The 22,549-nt window shown below is 44.5% G+C and overlaps 1 protein-coding gene across 2 annotated transcripts in view; it reads right to left on the bottom strand.

Moving 5' to 3' along the window:
- The window catches only part of GLRX3 (glutaredoxin 3), a 131,677-nt gene that overhangs the window by 538 nt on the left and 108,590 nt on the right, over positions 1-22,549 (bottom strand). For both annotated transcript variants that reach the window (XM_069239737.1, XM_069239736.1), the window contains exons 9-10: positions 17,543-17,582; positions 17,362-17,454 (exon numbers count right to left, since the gene is read on the bottom strand). In XM_069239737.1, coding sequence (XP_069095838.1) covers positions 17,362-17,454; positions 17,543-17,582 — 133 coding nt within the window. The remainder of the gene's footprint in view (positions 1-17,361; positions 17,455-17,542; positions 17,583-22,549) is intronic.

Genomic DNA, 22,549 nt, shown 5'->3' with positions numbered 1-22,549 from the left:
AGAAATCATTTCTAACCATTCGAGGTGGTAACTACTGTTAGACCACCCTCTACCTTTAGATCTTTATTATTTCCATTATGGTACGTGCTGTTCTCCCGGTCTTATGATGGTGTAGATGGCTTGTAGAGAAAACCGGTATACCACCTCAGAGCAAACGAGCCCCAAAACACTGTCGGAGTTGAACTTAAGCTCTGCAGTTTTTCTACAAGAATAACATTTGTATATAATGGCAGATTTCAGCAGTGTCTCTATTTATTGTTCATTCGCATATTTCTGCAACATTTCACTGTTTTGTAATTCTCTTGCGTAGTCCAAGGTGTTATAAGAATTGCTTTCTAAGCTGTATCATACCAATAAGGTCTAAACAATTCAAGATATGCAATATTGGCATCTTTCGGTGCTTGGATTATGTTCACATTACACAATACCTGGGAAGAACTTAAATTACTTAGATATATTAAACCAAAAGGAACTACAATTATGAAATCACATTTAAAAAAGGTGCTTTAAATGGAAGGAAATACACATTTTGCATAGATCATGTAAATTTAAATGGGGGTATGATGTACCTACATGTTGTGAACAATACAGAAATTCTTAATATTTGATTTGTTTAGCAATTAGAGACAATATACCGCATTTAACTGTAGTAACCCCTAAGTAGTAACTGTAATTCATGTATAAAATAACGATTTTTAATTCTATGCTGTCTCACGTATTTGGTGCCTTACTGAGTAACAAAGATGGAAACAGAAACAATTATCTACCAGTCTATAGCTATATTTTTCGGGTAAACTTTCTTAACGTTTGAAAATATTTACTACCCTAAATGAGATTGGGAATTTGACTACTGCTTAACTGCTAAGTGGCATCACCACAATTGGCAACCCTGAGGGTACATGTGGTGCTAAGTGTCCTGTAAAAGTTAAATTGGCTGTACTCCAGTCAAGGAATACAACTGAAATAGTAAGAAAGACTGTCAATACTCTGGCATAGAATGTGGCCATAAAATATACTATTACAAACATTTGGCATCTTTGTCTTGTGAATACGGCGAAGATCCTGACGAATATAATGGTGCGTGCATTTTTAACAACGAAGTGGCTATAAATTCCACCAGTAAATAATCAGATTTCCACTCAGACATGATACTGTTTAACACGTTGAGCAGTTTTACAAGGGCAGTAGGCACACACGACAGGCTGCTAGCTCTCATTGTTAGTATGAACAAGAGCATAATCGACGACATTGGTTACGGTCAACAGTGCTTTATTTAACCCTAATCCAATGCAATTTGCATCCACTTGCTTCCTGCTGTTTCTTCTTTTGGTCTCAGCAAACAGCAGTCTCAGCCCTCAGTCCTCTACTAGAGGACTGGCATCTGCAGTGGTGTTGCTTTTCGCCAAAGCTTGGCCAGGCAACAGTGTGGATGATTTTCACATACAATCCAAAATCTTTCAATGTTGAGAGTCCTGAATCTGTTCAAAGGAACTTGCAGCTCCAAACTGTCACGTTTGCCATTGCCATTTCTGACAGCTGAGCTTACCATGACAAATGGCACCACTTGTGAGTGGATCTGGGTAACCCTTAGGTACTTGACGGGCAGGAGCCTTCTGCAGGGATAAATCGAAATACCCAGAGCTTACTGCAACACAGGCCATGACAACATTTTCCAATGCTTAGAGGTGCTGGAAAAAAAAAAGGAAGAGAGGCCTTCTACCTTCACATCCACTTTAACAAACTGGTGATTATTAGACCGGACAGCCTTAGGGTGGCCACCCCCAGCTTTTTGCCTGCCTCCCTCCACTTTTTGACAATGTTTTTGTTGGTTTTAGGGCTCTGAACATTTTACCAGTGCTAAAGTGCATGTGCCCTCTCCCTTAAAACATGGGGACATTGGCTCCTACCCAAATGACATATTTAATTTACTTTTAGGTCCCTAGTAAAGTGCACTGCATGTGCCCAGGGACTGTAAATCACATGCTACTAGTGGGCCTGCAGCACTGATTGTGCCACCCACATAAGTAGCCACTTAACCATGTCTCAGGCCTGCCAATGCAAGGTCTGTGTTTGCAGTTTCAACGCCACCTCGACTTGGCATTTTAAAAGTACTTGCCAAGCATTCAACTCTCCTTTTACTACATATGTCACCCCTAAGGTAAGCCCAAGGTAACCCATGGGGCAGGGTGCTGTGTAGATAAACGGCAGGGCATATACCTATGTGTTTTATATGTCCTGGTAGTGGAAAATCCCTAAATTCATTGACTAGACAGCTCATATTTAGTATGGCCAGAATGGTAATACAAAATGCTGCTTACTGGTGAGGTTAAATTTTATATTACTATTTTAGAAATGCCACTTTTAGAAAGTGAGCATTTCTCTGCACTTAGAAACCTTCTGTGCCTTACAGCCTGTCTTCAATCCACGTCTGGGCTGGGCTGGTTGACAACTCCCTTGTGCATTTCACCTAGAAACCACAAACAGAGGATACTCAGCCACACCTGCACACATATGCATACTGAATGGGTCTTCCTGGGCTGGAAGGTTGGAGGGCAATTTACATTTCAAAGGATAGTGGCCTGCCCTCACACAATGGATTGTCAAACCCCCTACTGGGACCCTGGCAGACAGTGTTGTACTGAAAGGGGACCTTGTGCACTTCAAAACCACTCGTTGAAGTCTCCCCCATTTCAAAGGCACTTTTGGTTATATAAACTGGGTCCCTGACCCTACCAAGTTAGACACTTCTTGGGACAGGCACTCTGCACCAGAACCTGTAACCTGCCAAGAGAAGCTGCCTGGCTGCCAAAGGACTCGCCTGGACTGCTCTGTTGTAAAGGACTGCTGATCTGCTGTTGCCCTGCTGCCTTGCTGGCCTCTGGCTTTGCTGAGAAGTGCTCTCCAAGGGCTTGGATTGAGCTTGCCTCCTGTTCCTGAAGTCTCAGGGCCAAAAAGACTTCATCTCTGCAAAGAAACTCCTTGTGCGGCGAAAATTGACGCACAGCTTGCCAGAACTGACACAAAGCCTGACCCACGGTGAGAAAATCACTGGATTGCAGAACCAGAATGATGTAGCCTGGCTCCCTGAGTAGTGATTGACCCAGCGCCAGCGTTGCGACCTGAAGTTCGACGCACAGGCCACCAGATCGACGCATCCCGAGCCGGAACGACGCAGCCCGACTTCCTGCGAGAGGAATCAACGCAGTGCCAGCTGTGTGACAGAAACTCAGCTGCATCGCCCACCGGATCAACCCAACAGCGGTGACTTTGTCCTGCGTGCCCAGGATTTCCACGCGTCATCCCTGGGCATCAAAAGACCTCGCATTGCAAAGAGGATTCAAGCCTGCGAGCCGGAATTCGATGCAAAACCCTTTCCATGTGGGAAAGAATTGACGCATCATCTGTGTGTGCCCAGAAATCTGACACACACCTACCTTTTTCCACGCATCTCCTCCTCTGATGTCTTCGTGCATGTAATTTTGATGCAAACCAGGTACTTTGTGCTTGCAAGAGACAATTGTTGCTTTTAAGAACTAAAGACTCTTCTTATCATTACAAAAGTGATATTTCAAAAAGTGATTGTGTGTCACTTACCCTGACTAGGATTGTGGTCCCTACTTGGACATGGGTGTATACCTCTGCCGACTAGAGACCCAATTTGTAACAGTGATACAATGGGGACGTGACCATTAAGGGGTGCATCACTTAGGTACATTTATGAAATATAATTCCCAATACTGGAACACACATTCATGGGCAATCTGAATGACCATTTAATCTAGGGTGGGATTGGCTTTGAGAATCTCACTGGTTAAGTCTTTTACTTCCACTGTCGAACCTGCGGTAAAGAGGAAGTGACCACATTTTGTAGTCAGCCAGTACATGGATCTCCCCTTATGGTCTGGTATATATCCTTTGTACAAGCAGAACTGAGCAGTCTAAATAACACTGCGGTTTATGACTATACTACCAGTAAACACTTATTTCAAGAACTGGTTATTTCATTAAATCTCAAAATAATGACTTTCCAACTTATTATTTGAATCTTTCACATTGCAAGCAACATCCGTGTGTGTGTAGTAGGTGTAGAAGAAATGAAGCTTCACAATGCATCACAAGTGCGATATGCTCGCTACCCACCACTTCCTGTTCAGTAGTTTACAACTACTACATGCCTACTTTGCCTAGTGACCTATTCCAGTAGCATAACGCTAGGCACATTTGCTTTACTGCTGCAGGATTGAAATTATGCTCAGTATGCTCAACTGTATTTATGACAGCGCCTCGTTTTCCATTATTTGACATGTTTCTGCTTGCCATATATTCTTTAAAGGCAGCCCAAATACATTTAGGGTTTTACTTATGCGGTGACAATCTCCTAAAGTTCTTGTTTTGGTTACTTCATGTACCGTACTACCACTCTCAACAGTCCCATTCCTCATCCATCTCATTACCCTTCCACGCTTGATTAGCAGAATAGATATGCTAGTATGTTCACTACATATGGAAATCTTTGATAGGTGGGCCCAGAGAATAGTTGTTAGATTGAAATGTGATTTCTCACATTGATCTATCCTAGAACTATATCATATGAATAAGTTACTTTTGTTAACGCCTTTTTTGATAAAGACTCTATCCAAATGCAGATTCATCACCTTATGAATTTATCCAGGCACCAGACTAAATCCAAAGATTTGACAGCAGTTCCCTTTCATGGCTCAGTTGGGATCTGTCCCATCCTGGATGTGACACTGGGACAGCTATACCTGTGCCACCTCCATGCATTGACTTTCTATCAGCCGCAGATCCTATAGGAAACAGATTGAGCCACTGTGCAACTCTCGAACTGCATCTAATTAATGGACTGTATGAGTCCATACAATAGAATGTGGGAGACGGGGGTTGGTCAGGAATATATACTGTTAGATAGAGTTTTTAATCACAAAAGGTGCTATTAAAGCTAAATAAACTGTTCTGAGACTTTTAATTGCAGATTCCTCATCTGGTGAATAGATACCAAAGCAGTGCCTCCCCAGGTAGTGGGCTGTGAACTTTATCAGATAAGGAAATCCTGCAGACAGAGTGGGCAAAATACCCATCTAAACTGCCCTCGGCCATGTAAATAGTACTTTGTGAACATTTAAAGGGATGCCCACGTAGAAGCCTGGCATGTGTTCAAGAATGGCATACAACACACCAGTGAAGTGGTAGCAGCCTTCGCGCAGGTGGATTGAGCACATAAGCCTTCTTGGGGATGCTTTTTCACCAGCCCATTGCACAACTTATTACATAGCACATTCCATGGGGAGATGGTTCTCTTTTGCACCATTTTTCCCTTTCTTGCCATCACAGAACCAATTCATCATCCAAATGATGATCTCTAGTCTGCTAAATTTAAAAAACAAAAAAAAACTCAGGGCCTTCTTAGAGTCACGCTGACATTCCACCTTCTTAGAGGGGTGATGTGGAGCACAGAAAGCCAACAAGGTGATGGCCTGCCAAATGTAGAAGGGAATAACTCACTTTAGCAGGAATGTTGCTTTAGTGTGAAGGCCCAATTTTCCCTGGAAGATGGATGTGTATGGCTGCTGGACGAACAGAGCCTGGAGTTCGCTCACTCATCTTGCCAAGGTAATGGCAATGAGGGAGACAGCTTTGATGGTCAAAAGGTGTAGACCATAGCTGTGCACCAGTTCATAAGGAGTGTGCATGAGGTAGGTGAGAACTAAATTAAGGTTCCATTGTGGCATCAAATAAGGTGTTGAGGGGTACATGTGGATTAGCCCTTTAAAAATAACTCATCGCAACAGGTGATTTGTAACCTGATGGCTGCTCTGGCAAACACAAAAAGACTGAACGATAACCCTCAACTATTGCCACAGCAAGAGTTTGCTGGGCTAAAGGCAAAACAAAATAGCAAGATATCAGGCAATTTCGCATTGAAGAGTTGAATGTCATGTGGGAAATACCAGGCAACAAACTTCTGCGAGAGTCTTGCGTAAAACATTTTAGTGACTAGACTCCTAGCTGCCTGGCTGACACTAACCACCTCAGAAGGGAGATCAAAAGCCATCAACTGCTGACAGTCAATTTCCACGCATAGATGTGTATGTTGCGCAGTGCAGGACCCTGCCCTGCGCTGCAGAAGTCGCAGCCTGATCGGAGGACTAATGCTCATGGCCAGAATTTCTGGGTATCATACTTTCCTCGCCCAGTTCGATGTCACTAGGATGTGTTGCAATCGGTCTTATTTGATGTTTTTCAGTACTCTGGGCAGGAGATATAGAGGAGGAAAGGCATACAGGAGACCTACACTCCCACAGAGAAGGAAGGTGTCTATGAGGAAGTATGGATGTTCTCTGTAGTGGCAAACAGATCCAGCCAGGGTTCTCCTCATTGCTGGAAAATACCTAAAAGTGTAACTGCCATTTGTGATCCACTATGGAAGGGACACTATGTTAGTCTGCCCTGGCATTTAAAGAACCTGGCATGTTGTGGGAGATTACAAAGAAGCTCTGAGGTTTCCCCCAATTCCAGAGACGCAGGCACAGGAGCCACAACTCCATGCTTCCCTTTCTGTGCAATACCACATGGCAGCTGAGTTGTCTGCGAGAACCTGCACCCAATTCCCTCTTGATGGCTGGGAGGAGTACTTTCAATGCCAAGTGTATTGCTTGCAACTCCTGCTGGTTGATATGGTGAGCTTCCGTCTGAGACCAGAGTCCTCTGATCTCCACATCTCCCAGCTGGATTCCCCATGGCAGCAACATCGCATCTGTCACATTCGTTAGATCTGGGTGGGGAAGGAGAGGGGTCAGCAGCTGGTCAAATTGCGGTCAAGCAGCAGTCAAGCAGCCACCACTGCAGTTCTTTTGCAATTTCCTCTGACACCTGAAATGACTCTGATAGGTCCCCTTGGTGCCAAGCCCACTGAGAGTTCAGAGCCCACTGCAGAGCCCATGGGTAAGATGCAGGAGGCAAAGAAACCTCAAAGTTGCTATCAACGAGAACCAGGTCAAGGGCTGAAATTTCAAGGTCATATCCCAAATGACCTGGACTCCTTGAGGCAGAGGGAAAGCTCAGAAAAACACTGTTTCCAGGGTGGCTCCAATGAAGGGGAGTCTTTGTGAAGGAGTCAAATGTGACTTTGGCACGTTGATGAAAAACCCAACAATGTCAACAGGTCAAATGTTGTGTGAAGGTGGCCTGAACTACTTGAGGCGAGATCACCTTCAGGAGCCAGTCACTGAGGTATGGGAAGACTGGTATTCCCTACATCTACAGATGGCTGCATCCACCACCATCACTTCTGTGAACACCCGAGGTGTACTGGTAAGGCCAAAGGGGAGTAGGGTGAAATGAAAATGTTCTTGGCCTACTTAAAACTGATCTATTTACCAGATGGTAAGATCCTGGCTTCACCGAGGTGCCAACAAGCACCTCGATAACAGACTCATTAAATGGAAGAAGAGATTCTTAGCTTACTGAGCCTGAAACTGAGCACCTCAGTCAGGACATCTGTCTTTAGCTCTGCAGTGATCACAGCCAGGTCTAAAACGTCTGCCACCCTCCTAACCAATGTGGTTAAGGAGATAGACTCATCTGTTTCCATATCCGGGTTGGGTGAATAAAGGCCAATATCTGGAAAGGTGTCAAGGCCACCGGCATTGTGAATCCAAATAGATGTTATCCTCATCATATGGTTTACCCTTCATTGTTGCCAATTCAATTTAACTTTATTTGGCCAAGTTAAAAAAAAAAAAAAAAAAAAAACATAAAAGCACAGACAACAAATTACAATAAATATACATAAGAATTAAACATGTGCTAAAACACCATAAATTACATATAAAATTTAGAATTCTAAATCTTTAAAAATCCGATACCAGCTCTGATAATATATATATTTCTCAATTTTAAACTGCATATTTTCTTCTGATGCCTACAGCAACTAGCAAATAATTTAGGAGCGCTGAAAAGATTACCTCGGACGACAATCGCTGTAGGCAGAACAACCCTTCTTTATGAGATAAAAGACATTTGTTTAAAAGAATACGGCGCACAAATCTATGGTCTAGGTGAGGAGAATAAGGGACAAAACAACATAAAATGTGTGGTTGATTGCTCTGTTACCCCATCACATGGACACGGTGGGAGAACTGTATGCCATGCCTTCGCCACCGGGAAGGCAAACAAATGAACTAGGTCCAACCTTAAACGGGTAAGATAAAACCTATGTGCAGGCTTCACTGACCATGTTAGATAGGGATCTAGGGTAGATAGATGCATATATCTTATTAACAAATACTTGTCTAACACACTTACAATCCTAAGTTCTTCACTGTATGACAAGTAAGAATCAATCACCCTTGCCTTTCAACTTGATGTAACCAATTCTGTATTTTCAAACAGATGCCCAGAACCAGTTTTGTAGAACACCTTTTTCGTGTATGTGAGCCATGGGACTAATGCCCTATTGTCCAATCTCAGGCAATCTGCCAGGACTTGTGTGGAGAAGGAAGCCTGCGAGGTCCTCCAGATTTTTACCCAAAGGAGCAAGGGGGCCAATGCAACACAATCTTCGATGTGACCTTCTCCTAGTTCCATATGGGTAATAAAGCTACAGATGGTCCAGGGAACGGCTAAAAGCCTACAAAAAAACAATTTTCGACAATCTGAAGATTCCTTACCCAGAATAACCCCATGCCCCGGCGCTGTAGGTATCCACTGCTATACATTTGCTCTTTTACAACTGGACTAAGTCCCATATCGGCTTTTCCCCTAATTTACTTGAAAATCTAACTATGGCTTCACCTGTTATCCTCAATTTTGCGCTCTCAGAACCACTAACTCGTCTCAGTTCCCCTTCAGATCAACTAAAATGCCTAATTAATTCAACATCCGAGTTTTTACAATTCATATCCCCCTCAGGGTAAAAACACTATGCTTGTGCTTCCCAGGACTATATGACATTACAAAGGACTTTTGATCATTCACCTTTAACTTAAGACCAGACATAAAATAAAATAAAACATCCAAGAGTTTTTGCAAACCAACGGCTGTGCATGCCAATAAAACTGTGTCATCCGCATATAACAATACTGGGACCAGCTGATTACCAACCCTAGGGACATTTTCTGTGCAGCCAATTAAAGCTTTATCTAGGGCATTTATATATTAAAAAAAAAATAAAAAAAAGAAAAGGTGCTAATATGCAACCTTGTCTAACGTCCCTAGCTACATTGATCGTGCTGTACAGTCACCATTGCGGGAGTAACGCACTCTAGTGGTAATGTCCTGATGGATCCAGTGGATAAGATCAAGTAATTTATTATCTATACCAGCTCGTTCCATCATGTCCCATAGGGCCTCCCTGTCAACCATATCGAATGCACAGGAAAGGTCCATAAAAGCCAGATGTAAGTCCCCACATTGGGCCGTCACATAATTTCCCAAAATAAGGGTAAGGTTAGGGGCCTGTTCCACCGTGCCCACTCCACGGCGGAAGCCATATTGCAATGGGCTAAAAAACCAATATTCCTCTGCCCAAATTTCTAATTTACTGAGTATTACTCTACCCAGGATCTGCAGTGATAGATCGATTAACGAAACTGAGAGGTAGGACGTGGGCAAGTTTTGATCCCCTTTCTTGAAGATGGGGACTGTAGGAAGCTGTATCTATATATACTATATCAAAATGAGATATAGTGTGCGCAGAGTCCTGGGGTTCCCCAAGCTGCTTGATAGAGGCAATAATAGATAATACTAATGCTCTATTTGAGGTAGTGTAGTCCAGAGTTAGGCTTATCAGAGGATAGTATTAAGCATTTGTTGCACACACACAATACTAAGTGAAAACACACACTAAATGACTTAACTCCAGAACAATAGAGGTTTATATAGAAAAATATTCTTTTGTTAATTTATTTCTAAAACCACAAGATTCATTTAGCAGGTAAGTACATTAAATGAAAGGTACTTTACACAGTAATGCTTAGAACTTTGAATGGAATCAACAATGTACACAGTTTTCTTTAAAATGGCAAAAAGCTATTTTAAAAGAGGACACTACAATTTTCAACAGTACCTGGGGGAGGTAAGTAAAGTATAGTTTTTGAGTAAGTAAGTAAGTAACAAACATACGTGTTCAGTCTCCGGGGCATTGGTAGCCTACCCAGCACCAGCAACACAGGGCTGCTTAGGTGCAGAGGTCAAACAGGAAACAAAATAATGTGGGCCCCTATGGAGACAGGGGGTACTCCGGTTCCGGTCTGCTTGCAGGTAACTACCCGTGTTGTCAGAGGTCAGACCAGGGGGGGTTTGGAGGACTACTAGAGGGGCCCCAAGTAGGCACAAAAACCACACCCTCAGCAGCACAGGGGCGGCTGGGTGCAGTGTGCAAACAGAGCGTCAGGTTCTCAACAGGACTGTATGGAGGGACCAGGGGGTCACTTAGGCGTTGCAGGCAGGACACAGGAGGCCTCTCAGGCAAGCCACCGTCTAGGCAAGGGTGAGGGCCGCCTGCTGGTCGTTGCCGCACTGGTGGTCAGTTTCTCTCGGCCTGGGGGCTGCACTGCTTCTCCAGGTGACGGATATCTTCACCCTGGGCAGTCGCGGTCAGGGGGGTCCGCGGGATCCCCTCTGCAGGCGATGTAGTGGGGGTGTAGAGAGGTCAGCCCAGGGCGGACAAGTCGTCTGGGGATCCTCTCTGGCTAGTTGGGTTTCTCTGGACACGGACCAGGGGCATCAGGTGCACAGTAGTTGGACTAACGCTTCTGGAGTGAGGTGAGAGTTCCTTTAAAGATGGTTTCTTTGTCTTCTTTTTGGACACGACTGATGTCCACGGGAGTTTCTTGGTCCTCAGTGATGCAGGCAGTCACCTGGAGGCTTTGCAGGGGTCGCTGGTCCTGCAGATCATGTTGCTTCTTTTCTTGCAGCTTTTTGAAGCAGGAGACGGGCCGGTAGGGCTGGGGCTGACTCAGTTGTTGTCTCCTCTTCTTCTGCGGGGTTTTCAGCTCAGCAGTCCTTCTTCTTTCTTGAGGTCATCAGGAATCTGAAGAGATGGGTTTAGGGTAGCCTCTAAATACTAAATTTAGGGGTGTGCTTAGGGTAAAGGGGAAGTAGCCAATGGGTACTCTCCCTGAGGGTGGGTACACTCTCCTGGTGCCCACTCCCTCTGGGGAAGGGGGCACATTCCTATCCCTATACCTATTGGTCCTAATCGTCCAAAGCAAGATGGAGGATTTCTCAAGGAGGGGGTCACTTCAGCCCTGGACACCTTAGGGGTGGTCCTGGCTGACGGGGTGACTCCTCCTTTTTCTCATTATCCCTCTGGACTTACTACCAAAAAGTGGGGGCTTGTCCAGGGGGTGGGCAGCTCCACTAGCTGGAGTGCCCTGGGGCACTGTAACACCAGGCTTGAGGCTTTGAGGCTCACCACAAGGTGTAACAGTTCCTGCAGGGGGAGGTGTGAAGCACCTCCACACAGGACAGGCTCTGTTCTGACCACAGAGTGCACAAAGGCACTCACCCCATGTGGTCCGAAAATCATTTGGAAGTGGCAGGCTGGCATAGACTGATCAGCCTTACACTATCAGTTGGGCTAACATAAAGGGGGCATCCTAAGATGCCCTCTGTGTACATTTTTCAATAAATCCCACACTGGCATCAGTGTGGGTTTATTGTGCTGAGATGTTTGATACCAAACTTCCCAGTATACAGTGTAGCCATTATGGTGCTGTGAAGTTCGTAATGACAAACTCACAGACCATATACTCAGTATGGCTACCCTGCACTTACAATGTCTAAGAATTGACTTAGACACTGTAGGGGCATAGTGCTCATGCAGCTATGTCCTCACCTGTGTGTAGGCTATAAGGCCTACTAGAGGGGTGACATCTCCGACCCGGCAGTCCACCTAAGACTGCAGGTGGTATTACGAGTCCCCTTTCCGCCAGGGTTTTTGTGGTGGTAGCACCGCCACAAAAACCCTGGTGAAAATGATACCGGCAACAGGAATTTGCATTCCTGTCACTGGTAGAGAACTTCCCCACCCCGCCCCTACATCCAAAAGTCCCCCACACCCCACTCCCTTACAACATTCTCACCCCTCCTGCTCACCATAGTAACCCCCACCCCCATACTTATACAACCGTACACAAACAAGTCCACACACTGACACACATGCACCCACAAATACACCCTGACACTCCCTCACAACACCCCCCCTATCCACCCACACACACCATTACCCCCCTCCCCTTTTGGGCGGACACCTCACCTAGTCGTCTAGGTGGTTGTCCGGGAGGAACGGGTCCTGGCGCATGCACTGCACCCAGCGCCCCACCAACACAACACTGACACGACGTTTTTCAAACTGAAATATGGCGGATGGTGTTTTGTTGGCGTGGTGGTGTCGGCAATGCAACTGCCACTAGACCACCGGATCTGCCAGCAATAACCCAACTGGAGATCACCAGATCCTTTGGCCCCAACGTGCTAAAGAAGCTACAAAAAATAGAGCATTAGTATTATTGATTATTGCCTCTGTCAAGCCTCTTGAAGGAACCCTTGGACTCTGCACACTATATCTCATTTTGATATAGTACATACAGAGCCAACTTCCTACAGTTAGTCAAAGAGCATTTTCTCAAGCAGGCCATAGAATGCAGAGAGAACTTGGCCCAGGGTAACCCAACCTTGAGACGTCTATTGCTCTTGAGAACTACAGCTGGTCCTGAAGCGTATATCTCCTTTGTTAATAAACCATGGGAGAGATCGCTTCTCACCAGATTCAGGCTGGGCATTATTAGGGTCAATCTCTGCTTCCCCCCAGGGCAATAGGATTCGTCCTCCATTAAATTTTGTTCCTGTGATGTTTGGTTGCTCCAGACTCTTGAGCATTTTGCCCTGTTCTGCAGGCATTATGAACTCCCAAGGAGAAGGATTTTATTGCCAGTCCTTAAAGCAAAGATATTTTTACAATTCAAACCCGTCTTTCTTTACCTGCAGCTGCTAAGCGATTCTACCGTGGCTTTAATAGTTTGTTCTTTTCTAAAATCTGCCCTGTTTTGAACAAAGTGATGAACTATGGTTTTTAGTACATTGATAAGCCGTCCCATTTTTTATGTTTAGACGTGAAGGGTGATATCCTTTTTAGCAGTGTTTATGATGTAATAGATTTTATGAAATGCTTTTAACTGTGTTATGAGTGCTGTCTTTTTATGCGGTCATGCTTTTATGATTATATTTATAATCGAAATAAAGAAATTCAAGGTCGTTAAAAGTTATGCCTATAAGGCATAATTATAAAGGACACATTACTATGGCCACAGCAGATTGAGGATTTGAAAACTAAATGTAATAAAATTGCTAATAAATAAGATATTGCAGTTAAACAATGTGCTTCTAGATATGGAGAGGGAACTGTAGGTTCAACCATTACTGCAAGTAAATCAAAAATGGTATCCATAGTGATGTATAGTTATATTTTCATGAACTCTCTCTCCTTAAGTAAATTAGACATTATTTTGAACAATTGTGTAAGACATTCCAAATTAGACAATCTACTCCTCAAACAAGACAGGCTGGAATTAGGACTACTATCTATTTTGTGTCAGAATAGTATTAACATGCTGAATTACATTTGTGATTGTGCGTCCACTGAACAGAATTCTGTGAAACACTTTATTTGGTTGCAATTATCCTCAAGCAATCTGTTTAAAGATCTGTTCTCAATCTCTAATGTATTCACCTTATCGACAAACTATAATCTGCCTTTGTTAACTGTTCTTGCCGATATGAAGAAGTTACCACTTAAAAGCTTACTAAGCTAGTAATTTCATTACCCCAATTTGAAGGTAATATGGTGGCTTTCTCAGAGTACTAACACAACGGCTATGTTGTTCATTCTTACAAACTTTTAACGGAGGGCTATTTGGAATTTATCAATTTACTCTTTTGCGAATAAAATATTTTTTCAGCTTTAATATTTTTCACTTAATCAATTTGAGGGGGTATAGAACAAAACTATGAACAAGTCTATGTTATGCAGTTTGTGTAATTTAAGAAAAGAAACTATTAAACACATTCTCGGATTCTGTCGTAAACTGTTAGATATTAAGAAACAATATTTACAACTGCTGGTTAGCGAGCAAGGGCATGAACAGCTAACAAAGCTACAAGGTTTTGTTTCATGGGGATTTCAGGAAAAGCAATCGGGTGTGTGATGAAATGTATTATATATGTACGTTTTAAGCATGTAATCTGAAGTTTAAAAATATATATATATAATTTTGTGTGTACTGTAAATTATCTTTTAATAGATTTATTAACATTTTATCTTGTACCCTCTTATTGTATGTGATTTTAAGCAACCAAAAAAATAAAATACTACTACTACCCGAGTTTCTACTATAACAGTAGTCAGATATGGGAATGACAAGACATTACCAATATCAAAAACATCAAATCATACTTTTATTATGATGCATTCTATTGATCATAAAGTGTATCACGCGTTGCAGTTATACAGCCAAGAAAAAGCTGTATAATTCTGCAACACAGTGTGCCCCCCCTTCTACAACTAACCAATTAAAGGCATCAAATTATTCCCTCTGCTTACACAACACCACTATCACCACCTCAAGCCTGGTCAATATGGTCATCCGTTTCATGAAAAATATTACTAAAGTATTACTTGTAAATTCAAAATTGAACAAGCTTTGGTAAAATAGCCATCATAGGCAAATTAATCTATATTGTGTGCTACAATGCCATGTACCACAGCACCGCCCTCAAGTGAACCACAAGATGGTCTATCACTAAAGACAATCATAAGGAAGTAAGTAAACACTCTAATGTGTATCCTATTATAGAATCTTTCTGCGAAGTGATGCCCTTAGTGCACATCACAGCAAACTGGTCTGCAAATATTAGGTTTTGCTGTTAAAAATAAGTCTGCTAACTAAAGTCGCCAAAGTTTCTATCTAAAGAGTCATAAAACTCAACTGCAAGCCTTTTCCTTAGCTATAGTTGCAGCCTACCCACCAAATCAGCTATTACATTGTGAAGTGTGTGCATATGATAACTAATCAACATGCATGTAATGAACTCACCCTGTTTTGGGTGCACCAAATGGTTGAAATCAGAGTATTTCAGCAGGCCACCGTGTCCACCTGTATCTTTTTAGCAATATTAATTAGTTACAAAAGGATATAAGATTTGCATTGTGTAGCATGTCAGTTTTATTTTGGCAAGGCTATTATTTTCGGTCCCCTACTGATTTTTAGTAATGTGTGTTCAATCAAAGCATTATTTACGTCAGCTAATTTAGACACAAATATGGCTACAAAAGGCTTATGAAATTCAAAGGTAAGCCTGATGGGAACGAGGAGTTTCCCTAGTTCTGGCTAAGTTGTCTTCTACATACCGTATTTATCGGCGTATAACACGCACTTTTTCTCCCTGAAAATAGGGGGCAAATGATGTGTGCGTGTTATACGCCGATAAAATGTAATGGGTTTTTTTTCTGAAATTTCCTCTTAAAATGAACTGCGTGTTATACGCCGGTGCGTGTTATACGCCGATAAATACGGTAGGTTCCTGCACCAATATCTGCTTCGCAAGATATGAAATCTCAACAAGCTCTACTTTCTTCAACTTTTGAAAGTGAGTGGCAACTTTAGCTTCACAAATTACTATTTTAAAATGCTATGTTTTTGTAGTACTGCCAGATATTCAAATGGATGCTCTCACTCTCCTAATAATGTTTTCCGATTGTATGGTCAATTTATAGGATCGCCTTATGTCCATTCTCATTTCTACTCTATCACCGCAGGGCTTTATGTACTCTTATGACTTGGGCCTGGTCACGGGACTAGTCATTGTCACGTTCTAATAAAAATACTACAGCATTTTCTACTGTACTGTTTTAAATAAGTATGCAAATATGTTGATAGATCTGAGGACAAATACACCCAAAACCTGCTATCCTAGAGGGCTCCCTCATCTTCCATCTCCACAGCCATGTTCAAGGCAGGGTTGAAGTTTCAAAACACGATTAATGTGGATCGATCTTTTACAGATTCAGATTGGACCACAGACGTTTCTAATCAACATCTTCCTCTCCTCGAACATCTCCTTTCACCAAACGATATTGACTCGTTTAAAAGCAATGTCTTCATTTTGCTGATGACGTAACATTTTAGGGGCTAGAAGAAACTAGTTGCATACATAAAGAAATGTTTTGCTGCTTGAAAGAAGTCTCTTTGGGGCAGCAGTACTGAATGTTGGCAAAAAATATAAAGTATGCTCAGTTTTGTTAGGGCCACTTTACCAATCACGGAGACCAGGAGTTGATGTCAAAACTTAATTGTGGCCTTTAGGACAGTAACAGTTCGATCATGACTGCCCCCCAACAACACGACCCTTATGTCCTGTATATCCTGACTTATAAATAACTGAAAGTGTCTATATGTAAATGGAGTTTTATGAGCAGCTTAAGCAGGAGCTCAGTAATTACTGAGGAAGTTAACTCTGAAAAGCTAAATAAGACACCCTTGTTCTGAACACAAGCAGCGCTATGGCGCTAAGAGGAGAAAGATGACTCTCACTCAAAAACATTCAAGGATGCTGGACACAATACCAGGAATACAGATGCTGAGAGGATAGAGGGGAATAAAGATGGCGCAAATGAGGCATTGGAGTGGGCACTCGGATCTCCTTTCCCCTTTAAAAAACTGCATGAAAAACGAAAAGAAGGCATGTTAAAAAAATGTGAATGCTGTGGAGTAATTCCAAGTCTTGGAGTAAAGGACTGATTTGCTAGAAACTGGCAGGAGGGAGTGAAGTAATGGCTGGAGTGATTGTGGGACACTGAGTGCACCCTGGCTTCAGATCACTGTAAAGACCTGACCTCCAATATGCAAACTTTATATCGTTTTCTCCCAATTTAAAGTATTATTCAAGAATTATTGAAGTTTTATCCAATAACTATGAAGAAGATGGAGCTAGTAAAAAACAACCACTAGGTGGCAACCACAGTACTTACTCACAGTGAACTGAAAATAAGCTCCAGATAATTGCTGAGAAAGATATGGAATAGCATTAAGTACTGTACGGTCAAATCTTTCAGTGTGCAAACTAAATGTTCCATTTTCTGGAACCAGGCAAATCAAAGGGTGGAAGCAAAACCGAGATGCTGATATACGGTCATCTATAAACAAGAATAACTAATAATTAGGAGAATATGGTCTTTGCTACAAGGCAAAATGAATCGCAAAAAAAATGCAAAATGTGCACACAAGTGTGGAAAAAATGTTGTAAACTGTTTAATGATCGTTAACATGCTTTTAGTCTTACCTTAACAATATCCAGTCCTCCAATAAGTTCACCTTTCACGTACAACTGAGGAAATGTGGGCCAATTAGAAAACGTTTTTAATCCTTGCCGTACCTAAAGAGAAAATGTTTTTAACAACAGCTTAGAATAGTGAAATATACAACTGAATGAGAAACATAGTTGATGAGAAAACCTTACTGACCTCTTCATCTTCCAATATGTCAAAGGTTTCAAAGTCAACACTACAAAAAACAAGAATGATTGGCGTTCATCATAAGGTTATTTTCAACTTTTAAAACATGCATGTCCCACCAACGGGCGAGCGCAAAACGAGAGCCTTTAAAGTGATGCTTTAAACAGTGTAAAGTAGAGGTTCCCAACCTTTTGACTTCTGTGGAACCCCACTTTATCATTACTGGAACCCGGGGACCCCCACTGAATCATTACTGGTATCCGGGGACTCCCCACTGAGTCACTACTGGAATCCAGGGATCCCGGTCTAAACATTGTGTATGATTTGAAAACACACAATACACAAAAAAATCTGTTAATAATATTTAATTTTCTAAGCAGTTGTAGATGCCCGGAGAAGGCTTGGAAGACTTCCAAGTGACCCCGGACACACGCTGGGAACCACTAGTGTAAAGAGTAATGCAACCTTCCTGCCTCATCCACCTGTTTAAACCTATTTTTAAACCATTACCAGGTGCTTCATGAGCCTGAGAAAAGGTGAAAGAGAAAAATACTTAACGCATATAGGTGGCTGAAAGTGAGACAAACTAACGAAAACAGTGGAAGAGCATTCATTACGCAAAGGATAGAGCAAAACGGTAAAGGCGGAAGAGTTATGAAAAGGCTAAGGAAATATTAGAAAAAATGGTGACAGAGAAATAAGCACTGGCAAAGCAAAAACATCTGGCTTATGCAAGAGCGATTGGTGTGCACACATCTTATTTATGTTTAGAGGATGCGACTGCTGTGTAACATGGCTAAAAGGTAAAAAAAAAAAAAAACGCGATATGATGTAGCAAGGATTGCCCGCATTATAGTGCTTTTTCTTCTTAAGGTAGGTCGGCTGGGCAACACAGGCAACGCGAGGGTGGTAGCTGCCTCGCAACACAGACAACAGAAGGGGAATAAGAAGCAGGGAGGGAGGGGAATAAGAAGCAGGGCAGGAGGGAGGGGAATAAGAAGCAAGGGAGGGAGGGAAGGGAAGAGAATAAGAAGTAAGGGCAGATGGGAGGGGGAGAAGCGGCACAGGCGGAACAGAAATAAGCTGCAGGGGCAGGAGGGACGTGAAGCAGCAGCAAGGGCCGGCGGGAGGGTGAGAAGCAGCAAGGGTGGGCGGGAGGGAAAGAAGCAGCAAGGGTGGGCGGGAGGGAAAGAAGCAGCAAGGGTGGGCGGGAGGGAAAGAAGCAGCAAGGGCGGGCGGGAGGGAAAGAAGCAGCAAGGGCGGGCGGGAGGGAGGGAAAGAAGCAGCAAGGGCGGGCGGGAGGGAGGGAAAGAAGCAGCAAGGGCGGGTGGGAGGGAAAGAAGTAGCAAGGGAAGGCGGGCGGGAGGGAAAGAAGCAGCAAGGGCAGGCGGGCGGGAGGGAAAGAAGCAGCAAGGGAAGGCGGGCGGGAGGGAAAGAAGCAGCAAGGGCAGGCGGGCGGGAGGGAAAGAAGCAGCAAGGGCGGGCGGGAGGGAAAGAAGCAGCAAGGGCGGGCGGGAGGGAAAGAAGCAGCAAGGGCGGGCGGGAGGGAAAGAAGCAGCAAGGGCGGGCGGGAGGGAAAGAAGCAGCAAGGGCGGGAGGGAAAGAAGCAGCAAGGGCGGGCGGGAGGGAAAGAAGCAGCAAGGGTGGGCGGGAGGGAAAGAAGCAGCAAGGGCGGGTGGGAGGGAAAGAAGTAGCAAGGGCGGGTGGGAGGGAAAGAAGCAGCAAGGGCGGGTGGGAGGGAAAGTGGACCCACTATGTCCACTCCCACTCTCTCAAAGGGGACCCCCACCACTGGAAGTGGAATGAGGGGGGCCTTTGGATGGCCACCTGTCTTGCCACGTGACACAGGAGCTGGAAAACTCTTTTACCTTCTGGGACATAAGTTTTTGTTTGTCCCAAATGCCCAGCAAGGGAAATGTCATGGGCTAAGGTCAGAATGAACTCCCTAAACCCCTGAGGCACTACCACTCTCCTAGTGGTACCAGGTTTGGGATCTCTTGCCTCAGTGTAAAGGAGCCCATCTTCCCAATAGACCCTGTATGTTCCACTGACATTGCCTTTTTCTTGCTCAGCTGCTTGCTGTCTTAACCTTCAAGAGGGGGACAAGTATGTTGTCCCTGACACAGCTGTTCCCTTGAGGGTCCCCCTGGGCCCAAGAGTTCTACCTGATAAGGCTCCAGCTCCATGGACACAGTTCCCTCAGGGGATAGGACATCTTCCTGAGAAGAGAGGTCCTGTTTCTTGTGCTGTGAAGAAGCTGATACCCCAGTCTTCTTTCCTTTCCTCTTGGAAGGTTGGGGCATTATTCCAGACTCCAACACTTCTTTTTCACCCTGTGCTCTGCCTTGTGCTCTAGTCTTGACACACTCCAGTTCAGGGATACCCAGCATGGCTGCATGGGTCTTGAGCTGTACCTCAGCCCATGCTGAGGACTCCAGATCATTCCCGAGCAAACACTGTACTGGGATTGCAGCGGAGACTATCACCTGTTTCAGGCCAGTGACCCCTCCCCATTCTAAAGTTACCATTGCCATGGGATGGACTTTAGATTAATTGTCAGCATTTGTGACTGGATATGTCTGTCCAGCCAGGTACTACCCTTGGGAAACCAGTCCGTCTGTCACCATGGTGACAGAGGCACCTTTATCCATCAGGGCTTCTACTTTATTCCCATGTATCAAGAGCTGCTGCCTGTATTTCTGCATGTTAAGTGGCCAGGCAGCAAGTGTGGCGAAATCCACCCCACCCTCTGAGACTACAGTAGCTTCAGTGTGGACCCTGATTTGCCCTGGGCACACTGTTGATTCCACATGGAGACTGGCTATTCCAGTGCTAACTGGAGTAGTAGTTGTGGGACTTGTCTTGGGACAGGCCTAGTGTGCCAACTTCCTACACCTTGTCTCCAGTATGGTGTCCATGCTGTCCACGGTTGTGACACCAGGCCTTTTTGGGGTCAAGGTTTTTACCCTTATACCCATTTGTGGACTGTGAAGACGATCGGGCCCACCCTTCTGAGCAGGTTTTCGGGGCCCTGTAGAAGACTCTTTGTTTTGTCTCCCTTGGGAAGCTTTGTGACCCCTTTCTTTTGGTCACCCCCTGTGGAAGTCTAGGTCACCCTTGTCTTGACCCAGTGGTCCACCTTCTTTCCCAATTCTTAGGGAAAAATAGGACCTAGGTCTACCAGATATTGATACAGTTTGTCATTGAAGCAATTACTCAACAGATGGTTCTTTCGTAAATACATTATACAGCCCATCATAATCACTTACACCACTTCCAGTTATCCAACCATCTAGTGTTTTGACTGAGAAGTCAACAAAATCAACCCAGGTCAGGGTAGCCTTCATGAGGTCAAACAATTCTGCATCCTTACCAGAGAGTGTGAGGACTCTATCCCTACACTTTCCAGTGAACGTTTCTCAAAGGAGAGCTCACCAGTGAGATCTGCTTAGTTTTCTGGTTGCACAAGCCCTCACAAAATCTGTGAACCACTTGGTGATGTCATCACCTTCTTCATATTTAGTTACAATCCCTTTGGGGATTTTTATGATGGCAGTATTCTCTCTGACCCTATTTAAGTTGCTGCCACCATTTATGGGTGTTAAACCCATTTCTCAGCTTTCCCTTTCTATAGCTAGGAGCTGTTTCTCCAAAGCTAATCTTTTGGCCATCCTTGCTAGAAGGATGTAGTAGGAAAATGCCTCTGTTGGCATGGTTACCCCCTAACGTTTTGCCTTTTGTTGATGCCATGCCCCAGCACCAGTGTTCTTTCCCTAAACTGCACCTTTGTCTCCACAATTGGAACAGCCCTGGCACACAGATAAGTCCCTTGTAAATGGTACCCCTGGTACCAAGGGTCTCTAAAGGCTGCATAATGTGTTATGCCACCCTGGGGACCCCCTCACTCAGCACATGCACACTGCCTCACAACTTGTGCTGGTGGGGAGAAAAAGACTAAGTCGACATGACACTTCCCTCAGGGTGCCATGCCCACAACCCAGTGCCTGTGGCATAGGTAAGTCACCCCTCAAGCAGGCCTTAAAGGCATAAGGCAGGGTGCACTATACCACAGGTGAGGGCACAGCTGCATAAGCACTATGGCCCTACAGTGTCTAAGCCAATTCTTAGACATTGTAAGTGCAGGGTAGCCATACTGAGTATATGGTCTGGGAGTTTGTCAAACACAGTTCCATAATGGCTACACTGAATCCTGAGAAGTTTGGTACCAAACTTCTCAGCACAATCAACCCACACTGATGCCAGTGTGGGATTTATTGAACTTAGAGATGCCACCTGCATGCCAGCCCAACTGCTAGTGCTCGGCTGACCGGTCTCTGCCAGCCTGCCACTTACAGCCCAGTTTCTGGACACCCGGGGCGAGTGCCTTTGTGCACTCTGTGGCCAGGAACAAAGCATATCCTGGGTGGAGGTGTTTTACACCTCCCCCTGCAGGAACTGTAACACCTGGCAGTGAGCCTCATAGGCTCAAGCCTGGTGTTACAGTGCCCCAGGGCACTCCAGCTAGGGGAGATGCCCGCCCCCTTGACACAGCCTCCACTTTTGGGGGCAAGTCCAGGGAGATAATGAGAAAAAACAAAGAGGAGTCACCCCCAGGGAAGGTCTTAGTGGTAAGACAGGTGTCAGTGCAAATCCAGAGGGGACCTCGGTGGCAGGAGCTGAAGCCGCCGGCACGAAACCTAAAGGCTCCTTGTCTGAACCCCTTGGGCCCAAAGGCGTCGTATCGGGGTTGGTCCGCCCAAAAATGACGCGCATGGCCTCATAAAACTCCTTTAATTGGGCAGGGGTCGCTCTGGCTCCCGGAAATTCACAGAAGAGCGGAGCCGACCCAGAAGCAGGCTCCAAAGACGGAGGCCTTGAGCGTCGATGCTCCTCCCGCGTCGCATCAGCCGAGCGACGGGGTGAAGTCAAAGGGTGACGGGACGACTTCGACTTCTTATTCTTACCTGTGCCAGAAGACTTGGAGGAAGAATTGTGGTGGCTCTGCGAACGGTCTCA

The sequence above is a fragment of the Pleurodeles waltl genome, chromosome 6 (assembly GCF_031143425.1).
Source record: "Pleurodeles waltl isolate 20211129_DDA chromosome 6, aPleWal1.hap1.20221129, whole genome shotgun sequence".
NCBI classification, from domain to species: domain Eukaryota; kingdom Metazoa; phylum Chordata; class Amphibia; order Caudata; family Salamandridae; genus Pleurodeles; species Pleurodeles waltl.
The sequence above is the reverse complement of the archived record's forward strand: the minus strand, read 5'-3'. Positions and strand labels throughout refer to the sequence as shown.